The sequence below is a fragment of the Pleurodeles waltl genome, chromosome 6 (assembly GCF_031143425.1).
Source record: "Pleurodeles waltl isolate 20211129_DDA chromosome 6, aPleWal1.hap1.20221129, whole genome shotgun sequence".
In the NCBI taxonomy this organism is placed as follows: Eukaryota; Metazoa; Chordata; class Amphibia; order Caudata; family Salamandridae; genus Pleurodeles; species Pleurodeles waltl.
The window spans coordinates 184,305,526-184,332,433 of NC_090445.1; the positions used below are offsets into that span (position 1 = coordinate 184,305,526).

At 43.0% G+C, this 26,908-nt stretch overlaps 1 protein-coding gene across 1 annotated transcript in view; it reads left to right on the top strand.

Annotated features, from left to right (window-relative positions):
• DHX8 (DEAH-box helicase 8) overlaps positions 1 to 26,908 on the top strand; it is a 251,735-nt gene that overhangs the window by 78,660 nt on the left and 146,167 nt on the right. The window contains exons 9-14 of the mRNA XM_069237773.1: positions 5,412 to 5,499; positions 7,779 to 7,876; positions 8,977 to 9,124; positions 17,524 to 17,705; positions 20,271 to 20,465; positions 21,928 to 22,113. Of these exons, the coding sequence (XP_069093874.1) occupies positions 5,412 to 5,499; positions 7,779 to 7,876; positions 8,977 to 9,124; positions 17,524 to 17,705; positions 20,271 to 20,465; positions 21,928 to 22,113 (897 nt within the window). The remainder of the gene's footprint in view (positions 1 to 5,411; positions 5,500 to 7,778; positions 7,877 to 8,976; positions 9,125 to 17,523; positions 17,706 to 20,270; positions 20,466 to 21,927; positions 22,114 to 26,908) is intronic.

The following is a 26,908-nucleotide window of genomic DNA, read 5'->3' on the forward strand; positions in this document are numbered from 1 at the left end:
GGGCTCTGATCTTGAGGGTCCTGGGCACACAGGGACACAGTCAGCCCACAACAATTCAGGCTGGAGAGCTTGTGTGCAGTGATGTCTTGTCAGACAGGGTCATGCTGTGGGAGGCACTTGCGGTTTCTGTGTTCCCTGCACAAAGAGGCTGCAGTTGGGGATTAGGGGTCCAGCTCAACCAAACCTAAAAGGGGGGTTCAGCTCCCAAGGGTCTCAGCACTCTTTTGGCACCATTTCTGCTCGGGCTAGGGGGGCTCAGGTACAGTGGTGTTTTCTGGTGTTGAGTTTGCTGCAGTCCGGGGCTCTTGCAGTTTTTTCTTTCCTGCAGAAAGAGGATGCAGGCAAGGACTGAGGGTCCAGTCTGGTCAGTCCCAAAGTAGGGCTCAACTCTTGAGGGTATCTGCTCTTTAGGGGTACCATTGGTTCACTCGTACTCAGGCTGTGTGGCTCGGGTGCAGTGTTGTTTCGTCCAGCTGGGCCGTGCTGGCAGAGACTGTGTCTGTCCTTTGGGGATCCCTGCAGAGTGCAGGGGAGTAGCTCCACTACTCCACGGGAGATGCTGGCTGTTTCTTCCCAGGCTTTTGGAGGCACTCCCTGCCTTCAGGCCTATTTGGCCTAGGATAGGCAGGTAATTAGCAATGCTAGGAGTCATGGAGTTCACCCAGGCCAGACACACCCCTAAGGTGAACTACCTGATGTGCCCCACTCCAGGAAAACTCTGCCGTCTTGGTGATGGCAGAATTAGGAACACTGGGACAGGGTTATGCCCACTTCCCACAGGAAGTGGTCATATAGGAGTTGTAGTGACTCCAAGAGTAGGTAGGTATCCCATTGTCTACTACCCTTCACTCCCCTTAACACCCCTCAACTCTATATTTAGGTGGCCTCCTGACACCAGAAACTCTGATTCGTTGGACCAAAGAAGAAAGACACCGAAGAGCTGTAAAAAGTAAGATCTGAGGTGTAGCAACTGACTTGCCCCCCAACCTGTCCTCAACAGTTGCGCCAAAGTCGACATCCCATTAAATTGAATGGAACACCCGATAATGTAAAGCACCTCTGCACCTGGACGCCTAGTGCCTCCTGAAGTGACCTGTTGGTGCTGCCTTGTATCTTGCCCCATACTTACCTTAACTCCAGAAGAACAGTCCTGTAAGTTGTTGCTAAGTGCCTGAATGCAGTATATGTTTCTTTTCCCATAGAATAACTTTAGTGCACCCGAAGCTGAAAAACACCTCTGCACCCGGATGCACCAGAGCCGACCAAGGTGACCTGTTGGTGTTGCCTTGTACTTTGCCCCCTACTCACCTTAACTCCCGAAGACTGGTCCTGTAAGTTGTTGCTAAGTGCCAGAATGCAGTATATGTTCCTTTTCCTATATAACAACATTGTGGCACCTGGCCCTGAAAAGCACCTCTGCACATAGGTGCCCCTGTACCTCCTGAAGTGACTTGTTGGTGCTGCCTTGGACCTGGCTCCATACGTACCTTAACTCCAGAAGATTGGTCCTGTAAGTCGCTGCTAAGTACACATATGTAAATATAGACCAGGGCATACCATGAGTAATTCGGCATAGTTCATCCAAGTGGAAAACAACTGAAAGTCCACAGCCACGTAGTTGGTGATGATAACGTTTTATTCTTATCAAGAAGGAAAAGGTCCAGTATACAGCGTCGCTTCAGAGCATGGTCAACTAAATAACTAGGTGAGCACGCTTCGCTTCCTATCCTTTTCTGCTGAATCCAGAAAGCTAAACATTTCTGAAAAGCAGAGTGGGGGTGTGTTGGGAGGGGGGGATGTTCACCTGCGTTTTTGGTCCTGGGCTCAGCAGCCATCTAGGGAAACCTACCAAACCCAGACATTTCTGAAAACTAGACACCCGAGGGAGTCCAGAGAGGTGTGACTTGCATGGATCCCCCAGTGTTTTCTTACCCAGAATCCTCAGCAAACCTCAAATTTAGCTAAAAAATCACATTTTTCCCACATTTCTGTGTGGGATCACCACACCGGGACAAATTTCCTACCACCCAACGTTCCCCTCAATCTCCAGGTAAAAATGATACCTCACTTGTGTAGGTGGGCAAAGTGCCTGTGAGAGGGAAGAGCCAAAAACATGTCAAAATTGAGGGGGAACCAAGCCGGTCCAAAAGGGCAGTTTGAAAAAAAACAAAAAAAAAAAAACACATTTTTAGGCTAACAAGTGGGGCAGAATTTCTATCGGTATAGATGTGACAATGCTGGGTGGTAGGAATTTTGTGGATTCCTGCAGATTCTGGAAGGTTCCATCACATAAATGTGGACAAAATGTGTGATTTCCAGCACAGTTGGAGGTTTGCAGGGCATAGTAGGTAAGAAAATGGTGCGGGGTGCATGTGAAGCACACCACCTTGGACTCACCCAGATGTTTAGTTTTAGTTTTCAGATGTCTAGGTCTTGTGGATTTTTCTACATGGCAGTGTCACAAAGTCCAAAAAGTGCAGCTCTCACTATTCCAAGTTGGACGATTTTGTGAGTTAGCCAAGCTCTCATGGCCCAAACGTAAAACCAAAACCCAAAATAATCAAATGTCCTCTTGCTTGCCATTGGATAAGATGTTTTAGTCTGTGGAGGGAGAGCTGAAAGACTCTTAACCCCTTCAGTTGGGGTGGGGGCATAACCATGCCCATACTGGTTGGTAGCCACCACCACACAATTTTTTTTTTTTTTTTTTTTTTTTTTATTCCCTGGCATCTAGTAGACTCTCTGCTCCCCCCCCCCCGGAGGTGTGGATCGGGGGTAATCACCCCATCGGCCCACTGGTGGGTAGAACAACTTTGTGCCCCATTTATTTAGGGTGGGTGTATGGCCATACCCTCACCCTCTTATTTTGGAGAAAAAAATAAAAAATCTTCCCTGGTTTCTGGTGGGCTTTCAAGGGGGACAGATGGGCCTTCCAAATATAGGCTGATCTGCCCCCAAGGAGGGCAGATATGGCCAACAGTAATGTGCCCCCATGGGAAGCGACCCTTGCCCAAGGGACTGCCCCCTCAAAACAAAACACACACACCAATCCCTGGTGCCAAAGTGGTTTTTGCCCCCCACCCCCACCAATAGAAATAGGCTGATCTGCACTCAAGGGGAGCAGAAATGGCCTAAAATGACCCCCTCCCCCCCCCCCAGGGGTCGCTCTCCTTGGGTGAAATTGGCACAAAAAAACCCAAATCCCTGGGGCTTAGTGGATCTGCCCCAAGGAGGACAGGGGAATGACCCTTGCCTAAGGGGTCACTTTCCTTGCGTGAAACTGAAGCGAAAAAATAAAAATCCCTGGTGTCTAGTGGTTTCTGTGTCCCTTGGGGGCAGATTGGGCTAATAAAAATAGGCCGATCTGCCCCCAAGGGGGTCAGAAAGGGCCTAAATACAATTTCCCCCCCCAGGGGATCGGCCCTTGCCCAAGGGGCCGTTCCCTTCATTCAATTACCTAAAAAACAAAAATTCCCTGGTGTCTAGTGGACATTTCTGCTGCCGATTGCATCGCGATCAGGCAGCAGAAATGCTGAGAGAGAAATGAAAGGATAAGAAAGGCCTTTCCTCTCCTTCCATGCCTCTCTCGCCCCCTCCACGTGATTGGAGGAGAAATGCTTTTGCTTTCAGCACGGTGGGGTAGGGCTCTGATGAGGTCAGCGTGCAGCAAAGTGATTCCCCTTCCATCCCTGCACTGGGGGCACCGAGGCAAGGCTCATGGGGGAGCGCTAGCGCTCCCCCTATGAGCCGGTCCAAGGACGTAACAATTACATCCTTGGAGCCTCAGTGCCGCAGCCAAGAATGTAACCATTACGTCCTTGGCTGCCAACGGGTTAAACAAATTCTTCCTGTAAAAACGCCCCAGATGTGTATCGGATTCATACTCTTCAAACAGGGATTGTAGTTGTTACGAAAGACGCGTTGAAAAAATTTCATGATTAGAACATCCTGGCCCATACCTGCCCAGGCAAATGAATCGCCATTCTCAGACTGTTGACATATTTTCTTCTGCTCTAGTATGTAATGGGGCTCTCGGCTTGACTGCACAGTTATCCAGCTGCAGGGCTGTATCGATTTTAAGCAGCTCAGACAAAACAGAACATATTGTATATGTGGTGCTCAAAACTATGTCCTGATGTTTTAGTCAATATTATAATGGCAGCAGCACACCCTGCCCATTAAAGAATTTACCTAGTGCACGAATGCAAAGAAGGAGTCTATGCCGATAACAGGATAAATATTTGACTGCCAGTAGCGCATAGGGAGCTGAAATTGACCCCCAGACCACAATCTCACTGTCTGTGGGTTTACCTGATGCTCGCTGGGCCGGAGTTTATATCTGTTCTTTTGTCTATTAGTGTATTCTTTTAGTGAGGGACCTCATTGTCCTCCTGTTTCCTGGACCTCTATCCTCTAGATACGCCTATAAAGTTATTAGGTCATCACTGTACCTACTGTAATCATGTAACTTGCACATTGATGGGGCTGAGCCTCCTTCACTCCTAGGTAAACTCCTTATAGTACTCTTTTAGTAACCAAAAAATATAATCTTTGGGGTTCCCTTCCCTCCTGAGGAGAGAATGCTCCCCATGGGCTTAACAGTAGTTGTGGTAGAGTTTGCCCTCTGTCGCTTCTGGGTGGGCACCGAATTGAAAGTGTATTTATATACCCTTTATGACCCCCTGACAAGACATTGCAGAGCTTTTTGTGGCAGGTAGCAAGCTACTCTGGAACCCAATATCAGTAATTAGTAGGTTAGTACAGGTTTTTTTTTTCTTGTGCATTAGTTGGGTTAAGATCGTGCTCTTCGTTTCTTGTATTTAGTAGTGTTGGGTAGGGATAAAATGATAGGAGTGGGTTTGAAAATGGGAAACAGTCAGTTTTTTTTATAAGTAGGGGTTGTACCAAAAGTTTTTCTGATAAAGGTTTTTATTGGGTTTACATAAGGATTGTATATGTTTTATTAATCTCTCCTTATTGCACTTATCACCATGATGCAGGCCAACTTAACATCCTTATTACACTATGACTGTTTGAACACTCCTGATGTGTTTGGGTGAACCTTCTAGTTTATTTCTCTAATTTCTCCTCTGTGGCTGTGTTAGCCAGCCAGCAACTCTGATGGTGGGGTGGTAAAAGTGGTATTCGATTGAAATTAGCATGGCAGATTTAAATTAGGATGCTAAATGCAGATAGAGGAAGAACGTAAATGTAAGTGTTTTAGTTATATCCAGGGCCACTGGAATTATGTGGCACGAAAAGACAAAATTATGAGACAGAGTTGACCAATTTATGTGGCAAGAAAAGCCCAGTTATAAATTTACAACACCAGTAGCTCTAATTCAAGCAAATGAGAGACCTATTGCATTGCAAGTGCTTGTCTTTAACACTGCATTCCTATTTTAATTCAGATGATTGCAGCCAATGTTCTGTCCAAGGAGGAGTTTCCAGATTTTGATGAAGAAACTGGAATCCTGCCAAAAGTAGACGATGAAGAAGGTTAGTGTTGAAAGTCACAGTTTAAAACATCAGCAATCTGGCAGTTGTTTTGATCTCACACACACACAGAGGGAGTTTTTGAACTACCTTCTGCCATAAGAAGTGCTTTAACAATAAAAATGCAGATGTCAGAGCTATTTCTGGATGTGTTTACAGTGTGTGTTTATTAAATGTGCTTCTGGGAGAACAAGAGGTGGGTGTGACTGGTTTGCGCACCGATACCTGTTTAGGCTACTTATGAGAAGTGGGCTGCGTGTATTGATTGTATAGTTGACTGAACCACTGATCGCTGCCACTGATAACATCAGGCTGGACATGGATGGAAAAGACTCTGCCGCTTTCGTGCTATTGGACCTTTCTGCAGTTTAACACAGTCTACCACCTCACCCTTACCTGAAAGTGGCATGAAACTGGTATCCAAAGACCTGCATTTCAGTGGATCTCATCCTTCCTTATGGGCCACACCTAGTCAGTCAGCCTGGCTCCTTTCGCCACGGACACCACCCACCTCATCTTTGGGGTTCCACAGGCATCATTGCGCAGCCCCACCCTTTTCAACGCCTACATGGCCTCTCCCACTGGCATCATCCTTGCCCATTGAGTCAGCATCATATACTACACCGCCGAATCCCAGCTCAGGCTTTCCCTCTCCGACAAGAAGCCAATCACCTGGACCAATTTCTCCACCTCCTAACCAAAGTCAGCTGATTGTCAAATGGCTCCCACCAACACTCCCAGGACCATCATACAAGTGTTCACCGTGGGGAAGCTGAACTACATCAATGCACTCCATGCCAGATTCAACTTCCAACGGACCAGAAAACTCAAGACCGTACAAAACGCATCAGGTATACTCACGCTCCGTGTAGCTCATGCACCCACATTACCCCGCACTTCAAAGAACGCCTCTGGTTCCCAGTCCACACACGACCACTCTTCAAACTCTTCACACTTGCATATGAAGACTTGCACAGCATTGGCCCCACTTACATCAACAACTGCATAAGCTTCCACAAACCTACGAGACACCTCTACTCAGCTGGACCCCTACTCTGACCCTCCCTACCCAATACCCTTACTCAGCATACGAAGGCTGGATCTGGCGGTTGTGCCTTCTCCTACCTTGCTCCTAAAGCCTGGAATGGCCTGCCTCCGGAACATTAGAGCTGTCTCCTCAGTTCCTGTATTTCTCAAGAAACTGAAGACTTTGCTTTTCTTTTAGACAAGGGCCCTAGTTTTGCCCAGGCTGTACCTGCTTTCAATGCCAGGATACACTCTTCGGTGAGTCATGCTCTCTACAAATACACATAACAGAACAGCCATGCGCTGGTCACCCATTTAGCTAGTAACCCTTCTGGCATTCGAGCATTCGAATTACTGAGATGCAATTAGTTGTGTGGAGCTCTGTTATCAATATAAACAAAAACTTTCTCTGTTGTTAAATCAATTTACTTTATTCAGTTATTTGGTGTAAAACGTGTGTGGGTGTATGTATGTGTATATATGTGTGTGTGTGTGTGTATCTAATTTATATATATATATATATATATATATATATATATATATATATATATATATACTTCTCTCATATTCCAAATTCATAAGTCTTATTGTTCTGTGGTTGACATATTGTTATTTCACATTCATATCCTTATACACATCTTAAATTGAAATGTCCTCTATCTTTTTTGATACTACAGATGGATGTTTTTTAAATTATGTAACTAACACACAGAGTACTACCTGAATTTGTACCAAGAGAGATGTTTATTTCTCATGTTAATTTATTTCAAGACCTGCCTTTGTCAGAATTGTTTGCATTTATTTTGAAATGCACTATACACATTAATTAGTGTGGTATTGTGATAGTTCAGTAATACTGTGAAAATCTTCACCTACAAATATTAATTGATTCTTTAGGAATATGTGATTAGTGGGAAAGCACTATAGAAAATGCTTTTGGTATTATAAAGATGTAATTGAGACAAACGCAGGCTGTCACAAATACACATATATATATACATCTTATAGCAACCTGGCAGTTCTACAAGCCGCTATTTCTTAGAGTGTGCACAGAGGTGACTAATCAAGGAAGATGAACAGAACACTCTTGGAAGCTGTGTAATGTGTAGAAATATCACTGATTTGCCACCTAAAGTATTTAACTTCTGACTAGGGGTTAGTTGCAGTGAACAAATTATCACACGTAGTGATCGTTACTAACTTTAAGTTAAAGGAATAATTCTCCTGATCATGTGCTTGTATTTGTTTTTTTACAGATGAGGACCTAGAGATAGAACTGGTGGAAGAGGAGCCTCCTTTCCTTAGAGGACACACCAAGCAGAGCATGGACATGAGTCCCATCAAAATAGTGAAGGTAAGCTTTCCATTTCACCGCTTTCAAATTTGCTATCCAGATTTTCATACCCCCCCACTTTCCAAAAATCAAATTTTCAGACATTTATTGTAGTTGCTTTGCTGTAACAGCTGGAAAAGGTGCTCAAGTAACTTAACACATTGTGAGAATAAGTTGCCATGCACGTATGGTTTAAACCAACTGTTTTTCAATTGTCTATTCATAAAAATGAACGATAAGTGAACAGTCAGAAAGTAAACATTTTTTTCCCTCTGTGCATGCAGAATAGAGCCTGAGAGCAAAAAGGAAAGGATGGACTCCTGTCACTGAGTCTTTTTTTTTCAGCTTTAGTATGTCTGAAGAATGCTTTTAACTCTGCCTGTAGGAGACTGGGGTAAATATCATGTCCGCCTGTGAGCTTGAATGACTAAAAGAAATAATTTTAGAAATGCATGGTATATTTTAGTGTTGCCTCAATGCACTAATTTGAATTTGGATACAACAGGAGTAATTGTTTTTCCACACTTCTCTGTATCCACAGCCAACTATACACAATTGAAATATGTTAGCAGCATACTTGGGGAATGGGATGAGAGACAAAATAGAGGCTAAGTTATCTCTGATTCCTCACTGTGCTGGTCATGGAAGTCTACTGGGTCGTAACGGGTTTCTGAAAGCAAGGTTGATTTCTTTGGTACAGTCTCTCTTTGATTTAGATATTTTTGAACTAGAAAGGAATGTGTTCCACCCCTCCACAGAACTGATAGCAACTTTCCTTTGTCTATTCTGTCTAAGAAACCTGAATGATGAAAAATGTGTTGGCCTTCTTAATCAGAGGTAATTTTGAAAACCTTTTCCAATGTTGCTGACAAACAAACTATTTTTGTTAAAGAAAACTTTTTATGTACTGCATCTTATCATTTGGACACATTTCATTTTACACATTGAATAGTGCTGACTGTTTTTACTGGTTTACTTTTTATGTCCCATATGAATAAACTGACTTGTTAGACGGGGCCCATTGCATTGTATTTCATTTTTCAACACATCACTAGTGATGATCATTATAGCATGTTGTTTCCAGTTATGTAGAATTTCACATGATTCCATTATTTTATCAGAATCCAGATGGATCGTTGTCTCAAGCTGCTATGATGCAGAGTGCTCTAGCTAAAGAAAGGCGGGAGCTTAAACAAGCTCAACGAGAGGCTGAAATGGATTCTATTCCGATGGGCCTTAATAAGCACTGGGTGGACCCTCTTCCCGATGGTATGTATTGTTAGGCAATGCCCCTGTAATTTCTGGTTGACCTGCAGATGTTTTTAGAATCACACATGTAGAATTTGAAGAAGATGGGTAATACCCTTGACGTGAGATGACGGAGTTTGCACAATATCTGACGGGAAGGACCCACAGTGGTAAATAAATTTTTCTTCGGGTTACCATGAATTGCCTTTTGATACATTAGCCCAGGCAGTAAAGCAGTCCTGAGAAGGAGTGCACAAGGTGTCATTTAAAACAAAAAGGAAAAAAAAAAAAAAAAGACATACCAGCAGTACAGTTAAAGAAAGTAGTAGTTTAAATGAACCTCACAAGTAAAAAGATTAAAATTCATTGAACTCAAGGAAAATAGTTCCAGTGGGATAAATACGCCTTACACTGTTTGACATCAAAGGGTTCCAATATAAAACAAAAATGCCTAAAAAGACATACTAAAAGTCTTTCTGGAGGTGAACATTTACTGACCATTTACTCATCTGGCAAAAATAAAATAAAATTCATTCCTGCACCATAAATGGTCGAATGCAGTTAGTGGGTGGCAGTGCTCTAGGGGTATTCATTAATCTCCTATGTTCACTTAGAGGCCAGTGTGACTTAAATAAACTTGTTTAGTTTGGCTGCTGCACTGTTTTTTGGTATTGATGTTTGTTAGTTCTAGTTTCTGCAGGAACAATCTCAGAGACATTTCTATGCATGAAAAGAATCAAGGGATTTTGCTACAGTAAAGTCCACTAAGTCCAAAAGATACTTGCGGTACTGCAGTTAACTTGAAAGTCTCCAGGCTCGCCTATCCACTGTTAAGGCTTTAGATTCTAAACACCAAAGTCCTTGGGACATTGGACCTATCAGAAGATGGCAGCAGACCACGTAGCTTGTAAAGGTTTTGTCAACCTTTCAACATAGCAGCTGGGTTGCTATAGCCTTTTAACTGATCGGTAGCTCCTTCTGGTGCAGGATCATCTCATCTAAAACACCAAGATTTGTACGACTCAATTTCCTTAGCATGCTAACCATTTTCCCCAACAGACTCATACTTTGTCCCGGGCTGAGGAGTTGAGGCAATCATAAAATAGTCTTCTCCAATAGTAAGATTATTTCCTTAGAGATACTGATTCAAGCCAGAGGCTGAAAGAGCATTTACAGCTTTTCTGTGAAAAGGAACACAAGCTTGGATCCTGCAGTCTCCAATGAATTGGGATGATCAGAGACTCAATCCTTAAGCCCCACAGTCCTACTTTCATAATAACGCTGTGTCCCAGCCATACAACCTTCCCTTAATAGTCAAGCCATCCCACCATAACACAAAGATAATCCTGGTTCTGTTTGTTTCACATCTGTACAGGAAGTTAAAATATCTGTAGCAAACTGATGGTTACATAAACTTGGTAGACCAGTCCTTTTGTTTTATTCAGAAATCAATTTTCACTGTTGCAGGGCTCCAAAAATCATTAAAATGTTACTAGACCTACAGGTCGAGTAACTTAAGTAATCTACTCGACCTAACTGTAATGTACTTGATCGGTAAATGGGTCTCAAATAGGCAAATAGTTTACAGTTGCCTTTTTCTTAATTCTCACATGTGATTGCATCTTCAAATATGTGAGCTCAGCATTTCTGCAGTACCAAAAAACCTTTTTTGTTTTAAGTAGACTAAAGTTTGCTGCATGCATCACAAGAATCTTGTAATGCATGAGGTCTAGCCCACATAACATAGGACTTCTTTTAGTTTACTACCAACAGTTGCTAGGGCAGGAGTGTTTCTCAGGTTGTTTAAACACTCCATTTTAATAAATATATTACTAAACCATAATGTGGTAACATATTGCCATCTACACACAGTAACTTTCCAAGAAATGTCTAAAACCCTCCCCACTAACCTGCAGTTTTACTGATAAAACTATATAGTGTATTAACAATCTGTGAAAATTGGGTTTCAGAAAACATATCCTTTGCACATCAACATGTAAAGTGTTCTGATTTGTTTTCATCTTATTAAAATGTTTTTTCATCACACAAATATAACAAAGGGCTTTCACAACTACTGAAATATATTTTGAAATGTTTGCACAGTTGACAAATTCATTTAAATGTTGTGTGTTAGGAAAAACCTGACACCCTATATCCTTTTATTTTACATTCTAAGCAGCAGGTCACACAGTTTACCTTACAAAGTCCTAGAACTTTGCAGTCAGAAGGAAAAATAATTGTAATAAAAACTGAATTTTTGACCTGTCTGTGAACCGTGAACACAGAGCAAATGTGACATAAGAACAAGATTTAAAGGCATCTTTTATTGCCCCTCCACTTTTCAACTGAACAGAACACCTGTTCAGTGTCAACTCGCCAGAAGGGACGAGTAAGTTTTAAAAATAGCCCGACCAGATAAATTAAGACTCACCAATGCAAGTGGTCAAGTGAATTTTTTCGAGCCCTGTGTTAGCATGCCATAATGTGGTTCATTACTAGCCAAGTGATAAAGCTAACCCTGTTAACTCAGTTTAACTTAGATAAAAAAGAAAACCTATTTTTTCTCTTAAAAATTTTAATGTTTGTTTAAAACTCTCCTACCTAATTGTGATTTTTGAGTTACAGGATAATTATTTATGAATAATATTAATCATTATTTTTTAATTATTCAAAAATGTGAGTAATATTTTGCATCAGACACACACTGTCATCTTCATTGAGGCACTGAACACCATTTGAGAGATTTTTTAATGGAGGCAAATCTTTTGATATAGTCACATAGGATGTAGCTGGACCAATTGATTTGTACTGCTTCATCTAAGTAATCACTAGCTGTTTCTTACGCTTTTAGCCACTGTCTGTACACCAGTCTGTACTACAGTATTAGGCCAGTTCACGCAGTAGCATTGGTTTTGCTGAGATGTATGGTAGATGTGGACTGAGATAATATCGCAAAGGGAATTATCCATGTGCTTTGTATTTTCATTTGAAATATGTGAAAATACATAGGCATGGTGTATGATACAGGACCCAAAGGGCTTTGATAATGTTTCTTAGATGCACAGAGAGGGATTCTGTATTACCGTTGTGCATTTATGCGATGTCCATTGAAATGCTGCTGTTAAACTTGCCATATCAGTACATCGACACCGGAGCATAAAAGCTATTTTATGCTTAAATTAGACCTTTACTCCTTTACATCTTTGCTTTGAAGTGCACCTTGTCCTACAGGTTGAATGCTTACGCAGTATGGACCGTTCCATATAGTATTAGTTTTCAGTGCAAGCTTTAGCTGCAAATCCATACACATAGTTTCAGAGAGAACTTTGTGGACACACTTGGTCCTTATACCTCAAGTACACTTGTATTTTAATGTTAATTAGCCCATTATTTTTCTCTTGTTTTTAAATATCCGCAATCCAGTCAAGAGAAAATGTTGTATTCAGTAGGGTTTTGATGTGTATTATCCAAACACAACTTGAGTCTTGAATGCAATACAGATATTTTCATCCTTCAGTATGTCTAATAAGGCTGTTACCAAGTGAACAAACACAATTCTGTTATGCAGGTGTAGAAAAGGAGTTTTTACATAATACTATATGCAACTATGGGAACTACTGCTGTTTCCTTGGAGTTCTGCACACACATTCACAAGATACTGCATTTGTACAAACACAAAAATGGATTCACAGGTACTGTGTGCATTGCTCAAAATGTTTTTAACATTGGTTTAATGTTCAATACATACTTACTACCTTGATATGGTGATCTATAAAATTATCATGCTCCAAATGTTTGCTGACAATAATTACCTTGAATAGTTCTAGATTTGTATTTGGCACTCCTGTCTCTCCATGCAGTTATACAGACCACACCTGCATGTCTCAATTAAGTGTTTATGGTAGGCGCTTAACCCCTTCGCTGCCAGGCCTTTTTCCCCCTCCTGTGCCAGGCCTTTTTTTGCCTATTTGGGGCAGTTCGCGCTTAGGCCCTCATAACTTTTTGTCCACATAAGCTAACCAAGCCAAATTTGCGTCCTTTTTTTCCAACATCATAGGGATTTTAGAGGTACCCAGACTTTGTGGGTTCCCCTGAAGGAGGCCAAGAAATTGGCCAAAATACAGGGGAAATTTCGTTTAAAAAAAAAAATAAAAATTGGAAAAAGTGGCTGCAGAAGAAGGCTTGTCGTTTTACCCCTGAAAATGGCATCAACAAAGGGTTTGCGGTGCTAAACTCAGCAGCTTCCCAGCTTTCAGGAACAGGTATACTTGAATCAGAAAACCCAATTTTTCAACACAATTTTGGCATTTTACTGGGACATACCCCATTTTTGCAATTTTTTGTGCTTTCAGCCTCCTTCCAGTCAGTGACAGAAATGGGCATGAAACCAATGCTGGATCCCAGAAACCTAAACATTTCTGAAAAGTAGACAAAATTCTGAATTCAGCAAGGGGTCATTTGTGTAGATCCTACAAGGGTTTCCTACAGAAAATAAGAACTGAAAAAGAAAGATATTGAAATTGAGGTGAAAAAAACATCAATTTTTCTCTACGTTTTACTCTGTAACTTTCCCTGCAATGTCAGATTATCGAAAGCAATATACCGTTACGTCTGCTGGACTCCTCTGGTTGCGGGGATATATAGGGCTTGTGGGTTCATCAAGAACCCGAGGAACCCAGAGCCAATAAATGAGCTGCACCCTGCAGTGCGTTTTCATTCTATACCGGGTATACAGCAATTCATTTGCTGAAATATAAAGAGTAAAAAATTGCTATCAAGAAAACCTTTGTATTTCCAAAAAGGGCACAAGATAAGGTGTTGAGGAGCAGTGGTTATTTGCACATCTCTGAATTCCGGGGTGACCATACTAGCATGTGAATTAGAGGGCATTTCTCAAATAGATGTCTTTTTTACACACTCTCCTATATTTGGAAGGAAAAAATGTAGAGAAAGACAAGGGGCAATAACACTTGTTTTGCTAATCTATCTTCCCCCAAGTCTCCCGATAAAAATGATACCTCACTTGTGTGGGTAGGCCTAGCGCCCGCGACAGGAAACGCCCCAAAGCGCAACGTGGACACATCCAAATTTTTGGAAGAAAACAGAGGTGTTTTTTGCGAAGTGCCTACCTGTAGATTTTGGCCTCTAGCTCAGCCGGCACCTAGGGAAACCTACCAAACCTGTGCATTTCTGAAAACTAGAGACCTAGGGGAATCCAAGGAGAGGTGACTTGCGGGGCTCGGACCAGGTTCTGTTACCCAGAATCCTTTGCAAACCTCACAATTTGGCTAAAAAAACACATGTTCCTCACATTTCTGTGCCAGAAAGTTCTGGAATCTGAGAGGAGCCACAAATTTCCTTCCACCCAGCGTTTCCCCCAAGTCTCCCGATAAAAATGATACCTCACTTGTGTGGGTAGGCCTAGCGTCCGCGAGAGGAAACGCCCCAAAGCGCAACGTGGACACATCCAAATTTTTGGAAGAAAACAGAGGTGTTTTTTGCGAAGTGCCTACCTGTAGATTTTGGCCTCTAGCTCAGCCGGCACCTAGGGAAACCTACCAAACCTGTGCATTTCTGAAAACTAGAGACCTAGGGGAATCCAAGGAGGGGTGACTTGCGGGGCTCGGACCAGGTTCTGTTACCCAGAATCCTTTGCAAACCTCAAAATTTGGCTAAAAAAACACATGTTCCTCACATTTCTGTGGCAGAAAGTTCGGGAATCTGAGAGGAGCCACAAATTTCCTTCCACCCAGCGTTCCCCCAAGTCTCCCGATAAAAATGATACCTCACTTGTGTGGGTAGGCCTAGCGCCCGCGACAGGAAACGCCCCAAAGCCCAACGTGGACACATCCAAATTTTTGGAAGAAAACAGAGGTGTTTTTTGCGAAGTACCTAACTGTACATTTTGGCCTCTAGCTCAGCCGGTACCTAGGGAAACCTACCACACCTGTGCATTTCTGAAAACTAGAGACCTAGGGGAATCCAAGGAGGGGTGACTTGCGGGGCTCGGACCAGGTTCTGTTACCCAGAATCCTTTGCAAACCTCAAAATTTGGCTGAAAAAACACATGTTCCTCACATTTCTGTGCCAGAAAGTTCTGGAATCTGAGAGGAGCCACAAATTTCCTTCCACCCAGCGTTCCCCCAAGTCTCCCGATAAAAATGATACCTCACTTGTGTGGGTAGGCCTAGCGCCCGCGAGAGGAAACGCCCCAAAGCGCAACGTGGACACATCCAAATTTTTGGAAGAAAACAGAGGTGTTTTTGGCGAAGTGCCTACCTGTAGATTTTGGCCTCTAGCTCAGCCGGCACCTAGGGAAACCTACCAAACCTGTGCATTTCTGAAAACTAGAGACCTAGGGGAATCCAAGGAGGAGTGACTTGCGGGGCTCGGACCAGGTTCTGTTACCCAGAATCCTTTGCAAACCTCAAAATTTGGCTAAAAAAACACATGTTCCTCACATTTCTGTGCCAGACAGTTCGGGAATCTGAGAGGAGCCACAAATTTCCTTCCACCCAGCGTTCCCCCAAGTCTCCCGATAAAAATGATACCTCACTTGTGTGGGTAGGCCTAGCGCCCGCGACAGGAAACGCCCCAAAGCGCAACGTGGACACATCCAAATTTTGGGGGGGGCAGAAATGGCCTAAAATCGTCCAGTCTGCCCCCAGGGGGGCAGAAATGGTCTAAATACAATTTGCCCCCCCCGGGAGCGACCCTTGCCTACGGGGTCGCTCCCCCTGCGTGACATTGGCGCCAAAAAACAAATCCCAGGTGCCTAGTGGTTTCTGCCCCCTTGGGGGCAGATTGACCTAAAATCGGCCAATCTGCCCCCAGGGGGGCAGAAATGGCCTAAATACAATTTGCCCCCCAAGGGGAGCGACCCTTGCCTGATGGGTCGCTTCCCATCTCTAAAAAAACAAACAAACAAAAATAATAATATATAATAGGCCGATCTGCCCCCCGGGGGGGCAGAAATGGCCTAAAATAAATTTGCCCGCCCCCCCCCACCCCCCCCCCCGGAGCGACCCTTGCCTACGGGGTCGCTCCCCCTGCGTGACATTGGCGCCAAAAAACAAATTCCCCGTGCCTAGTGGTTTCTGCCCCCTTGGGGGCAGATTGACCTAAAATCGGCCAATCTGCCCCCAGGGGGGCAGAAATGGTCTAAATACAATTTGCCCCCCAGGGGAGCGACCCTTGCCTGATGGGTCGCTCCCCATCTCTAAAAAAAAAAAGAAACAACAACAAAAAAATAAAAAAAAATTTTTTTTGCCCTGGCGCCTAGAGGTTTCTGCCCCCAGGGGGGGCAGAAATGGCCTAAAATAAATTGCCCTCCCCCCCCAGGGAGCGACCCTTGCCTAAGGGGTCGCTCCCTTTGCGTGAAATTCACGCAAATAAAAAACTCCCTGGTGTCTAGTGGTTTCTACCCCCCTTGGGGGCAGATTGGCCTCATCAAAATAGGCCAATCTGCCCCCAAGGGGGGCAGAAATGGGCAAAATATAATATATATAATTGCCTAAGGGGTCGCTCCCCACCAAAAAAAATAAAATGAAACATAAAAAAAAAAAAAAAAATGGTCCCTGGTGCCTAGAGGTTTCTGCCCCCAACTGGGGGCAGAAAAGGCCTTCCCGAAAATATGCCCCCCCCCCTGGGAGCGACCCTTGCCCAAGGGGTCGCTCCCTTTTGTCAATAACAGTAAAAAAAAAAAAAATCCCTGGTGTCTAGTGGGGTTTCAAAAGCCAGATTGCAAGCAATCCGGCTTTTGAAACCCTCGGAGAGACTTCAAAGGGAAGGAAATACTTTTCCTACCCTTTGAAGCCCCTCCGGGCCTCCCCAGTGATTGAAAGAGAAATGCTTTTGCATTTCTCTTTCAATCGCGCTGGAAGCAGAGCTTCCAGCGCGACTAGGGAGGCCCCTGTGACAAATCAGCGCGCGCTCATGCGCTGACGTCACAGGGGGGGGGGGGTCGGGGTGGAAGGGGAAGGTCTTCCCCTTCCATCCCCGACTTGGGGGGGGGGGGGCGAGGGCGGTGCACGGGGGGCGCGCTAGCGCGCCCCCAAGTTCCCCTGTGCCATGGACGAGATGATCTTGTCCAAGGCACAGGGGAACTGTAGCCTTGGACGAGATCATCTCGTCCAAGGCACAGAACAGGTTAATAGAAGGTACATAAACACAATACAAAGGTGATGCCCAAGTGTTGGATATGGAAAAGTAGTAGTTTGTGTGGGTGGGGAGTCTTAACAATTGTTGTACTTATGCCACAGTGTCAAAACCTTTGAAAAGAACTGTCTTTTTCCAATTTAACTGCTGGATAACATGATATGCACTAGTGAATCTATAAATATCATTAAGTAATTAACTACTTTACCAGTCAATTTTCCTTTAAATGTTGAGAATTGTGAGGTGCCATATTGTGTTTTCAGTGGATGGGAGGCAGATCGCAGCGAATATGAGGGGGATTGGGATGATGCCCAATGATATTCCAGAATGGAAGAAACACGCTTTTGGTGGCAACAAGGCATCCTATGGAAAGAAGACACAGATGTCCATCTTGGAGCAGCGAGAGAGTCTGCCCATCTACAGGTTAAAGGAGCAGCTGATTCAGGTGAGAAAAGAAAGTGATCATGTCATTTAGATTGCACACATTTTAGAGACATGAAACTGTCTATGGGCAACGCTTCCCCCTAGGGGTTGCTTGACCATGCTAAAGTAGATATCATAGCCACATCCTGAAAATGCAGATGGAGTAAATCAAAGCAATTAAGGAAACTGTAGTCAGACTGTCAGTTGCATCAGGTTTTATAAGGAATAGGATCTCTTGCATATGTAATGAACCAAATGTCAATTTGTAGAGATTCTCACTTGGTCTTCTGACCTCAGAAGGTATACTGAATGCAGTGGTAAACATGAAACATTTGTGTCCTTGTGTTTTCAAAACAATACCTTTGACTTCCTGGTCTGCTTTACAGCATACCAGCATATATTTTTATTCTCCTTGACTCCTTTTTTATTTGTCCCTGGTTCTGCTACCCTTATGAATTGCAGTTCCTCTTTTACTGTGTTCGGCCACAGCCTGAAGTATTTACGGCCCCTTTTTCACTCATATTTTCATGGTGGTTATGCAGGCCTTGGAAAATTATCAGATTGTTACTAGAGCTGCAGGTCGAGTAACTTGAATAATAAACTCAGCCTAACTGTAATGTACTTGAACTGTAAACAGGTCTAAAATTGTGTGATCCTAGGCAATTAGTTTACAGAGTCACCTTTTTCTTCATTCTCAAGTACTAATGCACTTTGAAATATGTGAGCTCATCATTTTTGCTGCAAAAAAAAAATTTACTCCTTGGTTTGATTGAATAGACAAAATGTTTGCTCCATGTACAATAAGAATCTAGCCCACATATAGGGGACAAATGATCCATGACTTGCCTCTTAGTTTACTAATAGCATTGCCATCAAGGCAGGAGTGTTTGTTTAAACACTCACTTTTAACAAATATACTACTAAAGCATGATGTGGTAGCATTCTGTCATTTACAGACAGTATATTTCCAAGAAATGTCCAAAAACCTTCCAACTAACTTGCACCTTTACTGATAAAACTATAAAGAGTATTAGCAATAATCTGTGAAAAATGGGTTACAGAAAACATATTTATGTTTTGCATGTCACTAATTAAAGAGTTCTGATTTGTTTTCGTCCTTTTAAATTATTAATGTTTTCATCACACAAGTACAAAAAATGGACTATGTTTGTACAGTTAACTTACTGTGAAATAAAAAACTGTATGGTGTCAGGTTTCTCCCCACAAACAACATTTAAATAACTTTTTACAACAGATCAGAGAAGTTCACCTTACAAAATCCTGGAACTATGCAGTGAGAAGGGAAATTAATTGCAACACAAACTGACTCTTGACCTCTGTCTCTCAACACATAGCAAATGTGACAACATAAGATTTAAGGGGGTCTTTATTGCTCCTTTACTTTCTGACTGAACAGAAGACCCGTTCATTGTCAACTCACCAGAAGGGGTGAAGAGATCCTAAAAATAGCTCGACCTAATAAAAAAAATGACTCGCCATAGTGAGTGGTCGAGTACGTTTTTCGAGGCCTGTTATGACACTTGCAGTTTAATTGACTCCTTTGTGGCCGGCCTTCCTTGAACTTCTTAAGTGTAGCCATTGTACTGATTAGCTTGCTATTGCTTGGTCCTTGATGGTGCCCCTGTACCAAAATTCTTGAGGTCGATAGTGACACATCTCACACTTGTTTAGCAAAAGGAAAATTCACAGAAAATAATGTTATTGGCCAAAAAATAAATCGAAAGAAAACTTAGAAATTCCTCAGATACCAAAACTAAGTGCAAATGAGAATTTGTGTGCATAACCTACATGCTTTTGTATTATGTCATGTGTAATTTAGGTCATAAATGATGCATGGATATACACTGTGAAACTACAAATCTGCATAGGCATAATTAGACAAGCCTCAGCATAGTTGTGTATGTACAGCGAACACTCTGGTTAGGTAAATGAGCACTTGTGAGCACTGTGCATGAATACCAGGCATACACATGCATAATGTAAATTGGAAATGTTGATGAATCCGTCCAACACTTGTAGACCACAGTACCTAGACATAGGCTACAGATGGTTTAATTCTGCCCACCATTTATCTAAATAGTCACAAGTACTGAGGAATTTTCCTATACCTATACAAAACAGGAGTTTTCTCAGGGTCAGTAAGGACACTACACTGCAATTTTTCCGTGATTGATATTGACAGTTCATCTGAGGGAAATTTTCTGGAAAAAAAAGTGAGATATGCAGTTTGGTGAAGTAAATCCTGATTCTGTATGTTATGCCTCAATCCTGCCTAGAAAGCTCAAAATGGGAGGTATTTCCTCCATCTGGTAAATTCCCCAGCCTGTGGTTACTGTATTTACCTGGTATTAGGAATTCTTCACTTCTAACTGTTGGGGCCTAAGCAGATATGCACCTAAATAGACAACACCAGATATCCATGTTATCTGCACCCCAATGACTATGTGTTTATCCTCATACCGTCCACTGAAACCTCAGTGCTATATTGCAAACGGGTCCTTAAAAATATTATATGTACCAAGTGATCCTATTTCCATTGCCTGATTTCTTGCTTTTGCTTTTTTAGGCTGTTCATGACAACCAGATACTCATTGTCATTGGTGAAACAGGATCTGGCAAAACTACCCAAATCACGCAGTACCTGGCTGAAGCGGGTTACACGACTAGAGGGAAAATAGGCTGCACCCAGCCAAGACGAGTCGCTGCAATGTCCGTCGCTAAGAGAGTATCTGAAGAGTATGGTTGTTGCTTAGGACAAGAGGTACATTTTCAGGGTGACAATATCAGAAGGACCATTCAGTTCCTTTGCCTCTGCTTTGATCTTTGTTACATCCCTTGAAACTTGGGGACCAGGGCTCTAAGCTCAACTTCACTACTAAACCAAATTTGTGTGATCATGGGCAAAGTATATTGTTTTTTTATTGCATAGGAAAAAGTGTAAAATTGTCTTTTACCATACAGCACAATATTTATAAATAAGCTTCCCGGCAGCAGTGACACAAAATAATTTTTTCCCATGCAGGAACAGGTTTCCTTTTCATTAAAACAATTTCAGATCATTGAATAATATTTACTATTTGATCCATTTCATACGTGTAAGTATAATTATATTATAATACACTTTGGGGGTCATTACGACCCCGGTGGTCGGCGTTAATGTGGCGGTAAGTACCGCCAACCGGCTGGCGGTACTTACTGCCATATTATGACATTGGCGGGTTGGCAGAAGCCAACCCGCCAATGTACCACTCTGACCGCCATGGCGTTAACAGCTGCCGGGCTGGAGATATCCATCTCCAGACGGCCGCCGCCATTGTTCCGCCTGCAGTATTATGACCCTTCCTACCGCCATGGTTTTCGTGGCGTTGGTAACACCACAAAAACCATGGCGGTAGGCCATATCAGTGACCGGGAACTCCTTCCCTGTCACTGATAGGGGTCTTCCCCCCCCCCCCTCCCCTTTACATTCCAGTTACAAAGCACACCCCCTACTGTTCCAGACTCCCCTCCCCTTATCCCCCCCACATGTGCTCCCCCTTCACACACACCCATTCCCACAAGCTTACACGCATGTATACATCCGTTCACACACACATCCAAACACACTTTCAAACATACACGCGTTGACATAACACAAAATACTCACTCACACCTCCATACATGCACACATGCCTTCAACACACAACACAAACTCGCATCCATGCACACACAAACATTCACACACACCCACACATACACACGACTCCCCCTCCCCTGTCGGAGACCCGACTTACCTGGATCCAGGGGGTCCTCCGGCAGGGAACAGGACGGGGCACTGCTACCACCAGCAGCTCCCGCCAGCAGAACACCGCCAGGCTGTATTATGGGTCATAATACTGGCGTGGCGCTGCCACTTTACCGCCATCCGCTGGCATGGCCACAACTGGATTTCCACCATTCTTGTGGCAGGAATCCAGCTGTGGTCATAATATGGCAGACAGCTGGTAGCTGTGGCAACGGTCTTGTTGCGGCTGTCGCTGCGGTGGTAGGCGTTTTTTACCGCCGATGTCAAAATTAGGGCCTAAATGCTTATATGCAGCTGGTGTATTAAATGCAGTCATTCTCATGCCTCACTGCTTGCTGAAGGAGATGGCTTCAGGTACCTTCGAGGGGTGACCAGTCTTGACTAATGAAGACTGTTTTTCGCATTTACTTGATCCTTTACTGTTTTTTTCTGTCCCTAGGTTGGTTACACCATTCGATTTGAAGACTGCACAAGCCCCGAGACTGTCATAAAGTACATGACAGACGGCATGTTACTGAGGGAGTGCCTCATCGACCCTGACTTGACCCAGTATGCCATCATCATGCTAGACGAGGCCCATGAGAGGACAATCCACACTGATGTTCTCTTTGGACTGCTGAAAAAGGTACTCAACAGTTGCTTTTGTATGCAGCAAGTTACCTCACCAGGGAATGATTCCCTTTTGGGGATTGTACACATCTGTGGCTTTTTAATATAGTACTCTTACTCTTCTAATGGCTAACATCTTCCCATTGCCAGTTGTTTTTTTTTGTCTTCTGGATTGGGATTTCCTGGTAGAGCTCCTTTCTAGCATAAGTCTGCCTTAGGAACACCAATTAAGGCCATCACCAACCATTGTTATTTATCACTCCTTTTATGCTTGGTAACTTTTTTGTAGTTTTAAACAAATTACCATTTTGCCAGTCCTGAAAAGTCAAATGATGTCCCACTTTTGCCTGACTAGACCACTTCAAGTACAGCCTGGATGGGCCTTGATCCCTCTCTAACGAAGAACCATTAACCGCTTTGGAGTAGTTTGCAGTTTTTGAATTACTATGCATGATTCAGATCTTTATAATGTTCTACAGAGCTGAACAGCTTTGTGGAAGAAACTGCAACTTAAGCGCAACCCTATCAGTTAAGAAGAAAGTTAAATAAAAACACCATGTCTGGTGGTATTTGTTTCAATTAGATTTTCAATTTCACAATTTTGTATTACAGAAACAGCTTAATTCCAGAGCAGCCTAATTTTGCGAGCTAATAGTTACATATGTTCATCAAATAGAATCCTCAACATCTAATAAAGTTTTTTGGGTGAGTGTCTAGATCACATTCTGATAGCATGAAACACATTATAAACATAGTCATAATTTTTTAACTTCTTTTCTTTGCTGTTTCCTTTTTCCAACAGTTAGCCCACATTCCAAAATATCTAGACACCATTCCCATGTATTATTTTGATTATTCAGCTTTGTGAAAGTGAGGAAAGTGTTAGATACTCTGCTTCTTATTTAAATCTGGGTACCAACAACGAGCATTAAAAACTAAAACGCAACATCTTGTAGGCATCATTCCCTTTTTTTGTAGCTCAGCTTTCAGTTGCATCAGTGGCTGAAGATACACTTGCTCTGCTTACTCCTGCCATTAAGTGTTGGGTCTGGATTGGTGCAAGCTGTTTTTCTTTGAAGACGTGTTCTGTGTCACTTGATCGAGTAACTCCTCCTCTTGGTGATATTGCGCATGGGCATTGACTCCTTTGTTAGATTGTTTTTTCTCTACCGTCTGGTTCAGATATGTGTGTCTTCACTCCGTCTTTCGACTCACTCCAGTTCGAAATCTTTGCTGTGGCTTACCCTCTTTTGACGGTTTTGCTTTTCGGGCAAGCTTCTTAGCACTCGCTTTGAAACGTTGGTCCGGGCACCGACTGCGCACCCATCAGTGCATCTGCACCCATCTCAGGCTTAGTTCCACGAGGCTCTGATGGACATGCCATCCTGATGGAACGGACTCCTTTCTGCTTTTGCTCTCTGTACTGCGCAAAATTTCCCCACACTAACCAACATCTGGTGTGTAATCTCTGCCTCTCCCCTAATCATCAAGAGGCTACCAGTGATGCCTGCAAATCATTCCAATCGAAGAAGACGCATCAGGATCGAAGATCAAGTTTTTTGGAAATGGTGCACAAGACTCTGTACGACACCCAGGACATCTTTGGGGAGGAACATGATCAGAAGAAGACCGCGCAGGAGGAGGGGACAGCCCTATCCATCCAGGACTCTTCTGACTCCTATGACAAGTCGGATATCGAGAGCCATGCGATCACCTCAGCACAACCTGTGAGTACCTTGGCCCTTTCGGCCCACCCCAAGACTCTTCCTTCTCAGGATCGCCGGTCTGCCACTGCCTCCACGCCATGGTCGGAACCGAAAGGCTACTTCGGCTGTCCTGCCTTCTGGCTCAGCACCAACAACCGCTACCAAGACCAAGCCACCGTCCTCGCCGTCGACCGCTTTCATTTGACCGAGAGATTGTCTCCATCTCATTCTGAGCCTTGGCTCATAGCTGAACTCTTACAGCCTCCACTTCAGTGCATACCAAATCGCACTGACCAAAATCTTCGGTGCTGAAACACACACAGCTGAGATCATCGGGCCACAGAGGCACAAGTCAGTCTTCTGCTACCCCTTCTCCTGTGCAGCCTATTTTGGAGACTATGGACCTCCAAACTCAGGAGGGTACAGGACACATTATTGCTTCATCTCCTGTACTTTGGAAGATGAAGCTTTCCTTCCAGGAAGCTTTGGACACTCCTCCACCTCAGAAGAAAATGGGCAAGGCCACCAGTCCACCTCGTAGGCCTGCTCTTCCACCTCTTCCTCCACCTCCTTCTTCACCTCCTTCTCAAACACCTCCCTTACCTCCTTGTTCTCCTGCCTCACCTACACCGGGCGATTATACTCCTCAGGGTTCCCATTTATTTGCTGGGGGAGATGTAGGTGGGCCACAACACGACCCAGACCCTTTGCATAGTTATGATCTTAACCCCATTACCTCTTATGATTTCCTTGGGGAACAGGGTCAAGACTGATTTGCTTATGGCTCCGTCCAAACTGAGGGTGGCATGGTGGGCTGAAAAAACGATGGATTAAATCCAGATCTTTGTGACTGTGGGTGATTGTTTGCATAGTTCAGCATTCCGTCCATCATACGTTCTTTTTGCTAATATCCAAATCTAACATAGCTAGGGGGATAGTTAAATGTATTCAGACTTGCTATGCTAAAGCAAAAAGACCATTACCTGTTACCCCTAGGGCACAGTCCACTAGGAAGAGAAGTGCTACTATGGCTTTTCTTGGCAATAGTCCTTTAGCTGCCATCTGTAAAGCATTAGCATATGATGCACTCACTGAAGTGTTGCACACAAGCAATAATTAATATGAAAATCCAGTAAGCTCAATCTTTTTGTAACCTGTCAGGGAAAATGATAGTTACATTTACCTCACATAATATAAAACATTTCTGAGAGTCTATTCCAAAAAGAATAATACACATATTAAGTCCTCCATGTAGTTCTTCTGTCTTCGTGATTTATTCCAACAGTACTGTACAGATCATAATCCGTAAAGTGGCAGTGTTCCTTCGGCTCAATGTTTAGAAGGTTCTTCCAATAAAGCAAAACAGCCTTTAGCTCAATGTTTATAAAGTTCTTCTGATAAAGCAAAACAGCCAACACGTGTTTCGTCTTGGGGAAATACCCCAGTGACTTCCTCAGGGCTGAAATTTCATCAAAACAAAACCACATGAAAATGATGGTACGATAAAAATATGTATAAAGACCCATACCAACACACAGTGGGAATGGATGACCACAAAGTGAGAAATTGATTACTCAAGTAAGAGACACACCCTAAGAGTATTTATTTACTCATATTTCAAACATTATATTTTAAAGAAAGTATAGCAAAAAAATCTACACCCGTTTTTCAAAGTCCAACCGAGGTAACTCATAAAGTTGACAACAAACCCCAATTAACCCAGTGACATATCTATGGTCATACTGTAACAGGTACATAACCCAAGCTCTTGAAAGAGCAAACGAAGCTACTTGCAAAGTTATACTCCAATGTAAGAATAAATGGAGATGCAGTGCCACCAAAATTAATCCCCTTCATCAACACACATGCTCATGTGCAGTTGGTATAGAGAGCAAACACCGAAAATACCTGATAAACTCCAAAATAATAGATTCCTAAATACGAAAATAAAGTATGCCGTTTAACATGTGTAATGTAGTTATCGGCCAGCACACTCTGTGCTGGTTGCTTCAAACCTCAAGAGCACGGTAATTGGCTAATGAACAAAAAGAAAAGAGTAATGAACTTATTAAGACCGGCCAGTGCAACTGTGCAAATCACGGGCAAACTCAAATTGTTAAAAGGAAGTCCATAAAGAGTCAAAATAATGTACAACAAAACCGTTGTCTAAAACCTATGGGTGTTCCCCTATTTGATATTTTGGCCTTACATATATGCCATACTAGGTCTTTGAGCACCTATTCTCCCCCTGTTTTTCACACCCTTCTTTGAAGACTGACATCTATAAGGCAGCCTCATGGTCAGCACCACATACATTCACCAAACACTATTGTGTGGATGTGCTACCACACCAACAAGCCAATGTAGGTCAGGCTGTGCTACAAACACTTTTTTAGTCAACTGCATCTGCTACAGGCTAGCCACCGCTTTTATGGAGGGTCTCCTTTACAGTCTATGCTGAGCATGTGTATCTACTGCCACACATGCCATTGCATGGATTATATTACCCTGTAAGCATCTGTTCATGGCATGTAGTGCTCTAGATTCACATGCGCCCTCCCTCCTCTCAAGACACCTGTCACCATTGCACTTACTGTATCCTTCTATATATTTGTATATATCTATTTATACATTGCATGGACATCTTTTTCCTACACTTCCCTTTCCTTCCAGTCCATTCTCAACCCCCTGCGGGAAAACAGTTTAACAAAGGAGTTGATGCCTATGTACAATATCACGAAGAGGAGCCGTCACTCAATCCTGTGACTCCGAACACTTCGAAGAAAAACAACTTGCACCACCATGGACCCAACAGTAGGTAGCAGGAGTATGCAGACCATGTGAATCTAAAGCACTACATGCCACGAAGAGATGCTAACAAGGTAAGTAACATAATACTTTCAGTTGCCTGTATAAAACATTAAAACAATGTATATTTTAGTGGTGAGTGGAAAAACATGTATTAGGCCATTAAAAACTTGTCTAATAAGTTGTTGAGTTTAAAGATGTATGTTAGTGCTATGACATACTCTTTCAGTTTTTTTAAAGATTTAGGATATTGATTTTTGTATAGTTCCCTGCTTTTGCATCCAGGTAGCACACTGT